The 3,835-nt window shown below is 52.3% G+C and overlaps 1 protein-coding gene across 1 annotated transcript; it reads right to left on the bottom strand.

Annotated features, from left to right (window-relative positions):
* Positions 1–252: 252 nt before the first annotated feature.
* On the bottom strand, positions 253–1,647 carry LOC119274202 (probable serine/threonine-protein kinase PBL28). Its single transcript, XM_037554861.1, has one exon. It carries the CDS (start codon positions 1,645–1,647, stop codon positions 253–255), a length of 1,395 nt encoding a protein of 464 aa, XP_037410758.1.
* Positions 1,648–3,835: the final 2,188 nt, after the last annotated feature.

Here is a 3,835-nt window from a genome sequence, read left to right as displayed (position 1 = left end):
GGGCTACTAACGGTTTATAGTGAAGAGTGCTAGAAGAACAGCATTAAAACACGAAATCACAATCCATTCATTTTTGCGAAACGAATGTAATTAAATCACAATCGTGTAAGAAGTTGCAAAATAATGTAAATACACCAGATTTAATTACATTTAGGAAAGGTGTAATTAAACAGAAACCAACAAACTTAGCTACATTGACAACAATTGAGTTGACCACATATGCTCGGCTGAAACTTGGGCCATAACGTCCCTCTAGCTAATGAGAATCATCCCGAGCGCCTTCTCAAGGCTGGCCACAACGTCCGGCATGGACGGCCGCCCCTTTCCCCGAGGGTACAGGCAGCGCTCCGCCGTGTGCGCCATGAGCTCCAGCGCCTCGAACTGCGGCAGCGTCTCCGGGCGGCGGTCAAGCACATCCCGCAGCTTCCCATCCCGTATGGCCATGAGCGAGGAGTCCACCTGGAGGATGGCCGGATCCTCGCCCGTCAGCGCCTCTAGCATCACCACCCCGAAGCTGTACACGTCACTTGCCGGGCTCACGCGCCCCGTGTCGAGGTACTCCGGGTCGAGGTACCCGGGCGTGCCGACGACCTTCTCGACCACTTGGCCGCCCGCCACTGCCGGCGCTTGCAGGACCGCCGCCCCGAAGCCGGACAGGCGCGGCGTCCAGGTGGTGTCGAGGAGGATGTTGGAGGAGCTGACGTCGAGGTGGATGATGCCGCTGCAGTGCAAGTGCTCGACAGCTCGGGACGCGCCCAGCAGCACCTCCACGCGGGTCCTCCAGCACACCCTCGCCGGCGTCGAGCTAAAGCCGCCGCTCAGGCGCACGCGCATGCGCGTGCGCAGGCCCACGTGCACCAGGTGGTCTCTGAGCGTGCCGTTACTCATATGCTCGTGCTCGTAGACGAACATGGGGACTTTCTCCTCCGTATACCAGCCGACGAGCCGCACGATGTGGTCGTGGCGGAGGGGGAAGAGGATCTCGAGCTCCGTAACAAACGCGTGCTCCACGTCCTGTCGCCCGTGCTTGTCCAGCACCTTCACGGCCACCTCCGGGCCGTCGCGGAGACGGCCCTTGTACACCCTCCCCGAGCTGCAGCCTCCGCCGAGCTCGACAGCAAAGTTGTTGGTCGCCGCCGTAATTTCCGCCAACGTGAACATCCTCGGGCAATTGGGTACTACAACCACCATGTGAGTCTGCTGCAGGTAGGCAGAGCAGGACCCCGACGATGGCACCGCGGTGGCCATCGTTGTCGTCCGCCGCCGGGCGATGATGTTGAGCAGGCAGAGATTGAGGACGCTGATGTCGGACATGATCCTGAGGTTGACTTGGGTGAAGCACTCGGCGTGGCGGCGGGACCTGAAGAACAAGTTGGCGGAGCTCCGATCCCGGCAAGCGACGACCATGTCGTGCGCCTCCTGCAGCGTGCTGTTGAGCTCCTTGAGCGGCGCCACCACCTCCGGTTCCAGCGGCAGGCTAGACAGCACCCCGTTGATGGTGGGCACGCGCCGCGCGATGAGGTCGCACTCCAGCTTGTTCTGGCGCGCCGTCTCCACCGCCCGCTTGATCTTGCAGATGAGCCCGAACGCGTTGCCGACGAGCTGCGTCACCGCCGCCGCATGCCCCACAACCGCAAGCGTCGCCATGATGGTGGCTCAATGACAGTGTACAATGTAAGTAATGGTCTACGAACACTAAGTACGTGTGGTGTTCCCCTAAGTACTAGCTAATAATCAACAGCCAGAAGAAGTAGTCGTAGACTCGTACTACAAGTGGAGCTAGTTGCTTGGTTTTCTACGGGGAATCTTAGTTTTATTATATGGAGCTACTCGCTTCAGAGACTAAGTCTGTCCCAACTTCCAAGTTCCAACTTACACTGGAATAATAATATAAATTATTGAACGACCTATGGCACTATATAATGCAAGCAGATAGTGGAATAATGCAAACTATATATTGAACCTATGGCACTAGAATCCAAACTTGCACTCCAATGCAAATTATTGAACTTATACCAGAAACAAAACTTAAACTTTAGTATATTTAACATTTGGGCTAAGTCCCTCATCTTTTGGGCAGGGCTCACCTGTGCTGACAAAGACGGCACGCGTCGTCCCCTGAACTAGCTCACGCACACACGTTCTGCATACCACTGGCCTAGCTCACGTACACACGTTCTGCGTAAACCATGACAGCGTGACCGTGTTGAGTACTCCTTCCAAGTGTGCAATAAACTAGCGCATGCATGTAGTCGTGAAAAATATCGGTGTTAGTAGTGTTCAGCGCACCCATATCACTACAATATCTAATAAGCTCCCTTGAATTTAAGGGCTGTGAGCGCTCCGGGGCTAGGAGGGTAAAGTGACCACGTCACTTATTTTCTTAAATCACTTAGTCTTTCTAGGAGAACCGCGGTCTCTTACTAGGTGAGTAGGTATTATTATCTTTAATACGGTACAATCAAAATTGCTCATATATATAAGCATACACTCACTCAATGAATGCATGCACAGTTGCACATCCTATCCATATGAGCTCCTCAAAGAGACTGAGCTGCTACATCATCTTTTGATTGACGAAGCCGTCATAGACGTCTTCTTAGTCGATGAGAACGTCTCCTCCAACTGAACGTACATCGCCAAAATCCTGAAATAAATTCAGGAAAATGCGAGCATCAATGACAAGTCTGGGACTTTAACTCTGGTGATCTAGGAATACCAATGTCCTACTAACCATCCAACAGCAGGTATTGTTTACTGTTTGGGATAACCATCCAACTACGTGTGTCCAACACTTATGGGTTGCGTGTCGCTTAATCCTTGAACTAAAACCATGGCATTTATTTTGGATCAGAGAGGCTACTTTTTTGCCAGAAAAAAGGGTTACATGTCGCTCACACACATCTGGTACGAGGGAAATTAATGACGCGGCCAACTATATCCATGCCTACCAGAGTGATGTATCATCGCATATCGTACGGTTACCGCCAACTTGGCCCATCACCGCCTCCTCTGCGTCACATGGATGCATGAGCCGTAAGTCCATCACCACGCCTCATGGCTCGCACATGTCCCCATATTTCTCCCTTCCCTCATTTCGATACGCCCGAGCCATCACCATCTCCTCCACACCACACGGTTACACATGCACCCAGCCATCACCTCCTCCTTCGTGTCATATGGTTCCACGGGTGCTGCTAGTCCATCACCGCCTCCTCCGCACCACACAGTTGCAAGGGCGCCCGGCCCACACCGCCTCCTCCGCACCACAAGGCTGCACGAGTTTGCATGTCCACCACCACGCCGCACACCCCGTCTATCGCCTCATATTTCTCCTCTTATTTTGTGCGGTAATTAACATCCAACGACGACGACGCTCGGGGCCTAGAGGAGCAGGTGACAAGGTAGGCCGCCATGGCTAGCAACCGCGCTGTACAAGGACGACGTCTGTCATCTTCGGAACTTGGTCGCCTTCATCGACACGCCATGGTCCACAAGGTCTGCAGTAAACTCCCGATACGTCCTTCCCCTTCCTCTGTCATCTTTTCTTTGGTAGCCTGATTCAAATTCAATCTTGCTCGCTTCGAGGCTAAACAAGTAGCAGATTATCTCGCAGTGTAAGGTTTCAATCTGAAAGCCTCATCCTGCACTGCTTGAGTACCATGTCTGTGCTTGTGGATTAACAACCTCAGGTAGTTTATACATGGCATGCTTTATGCTGCCTATGTTCCACAATGCAGTGCATATTAATCTTTTTAAGTCAAAAGATGTCCATGTTTGACCAAAATTCTAGAATAAACTATCAGTATCTAAAGTACTAAATAAATAAACTATA

Source organism: Triticum dicoccoides, chromosome 3B (genome assembly GCF_002162155.2).
Source record: "Triticum dicoccoides isolate Atlit2015 ecotype Zavitan chromosome 3B, WEW_v2.0, whole genome shotgun sequence".
NCBI lineage: Eukaryota > Viridiplantae > Streptophyta > Magnoliopsida > Poales > Poaceae > Triticum > Triticum dicoccoides.
Note: the sequence above shows the minus strand (reverse complement) of the source record. Positions and strands in the feature narration are given on the sequence as shown.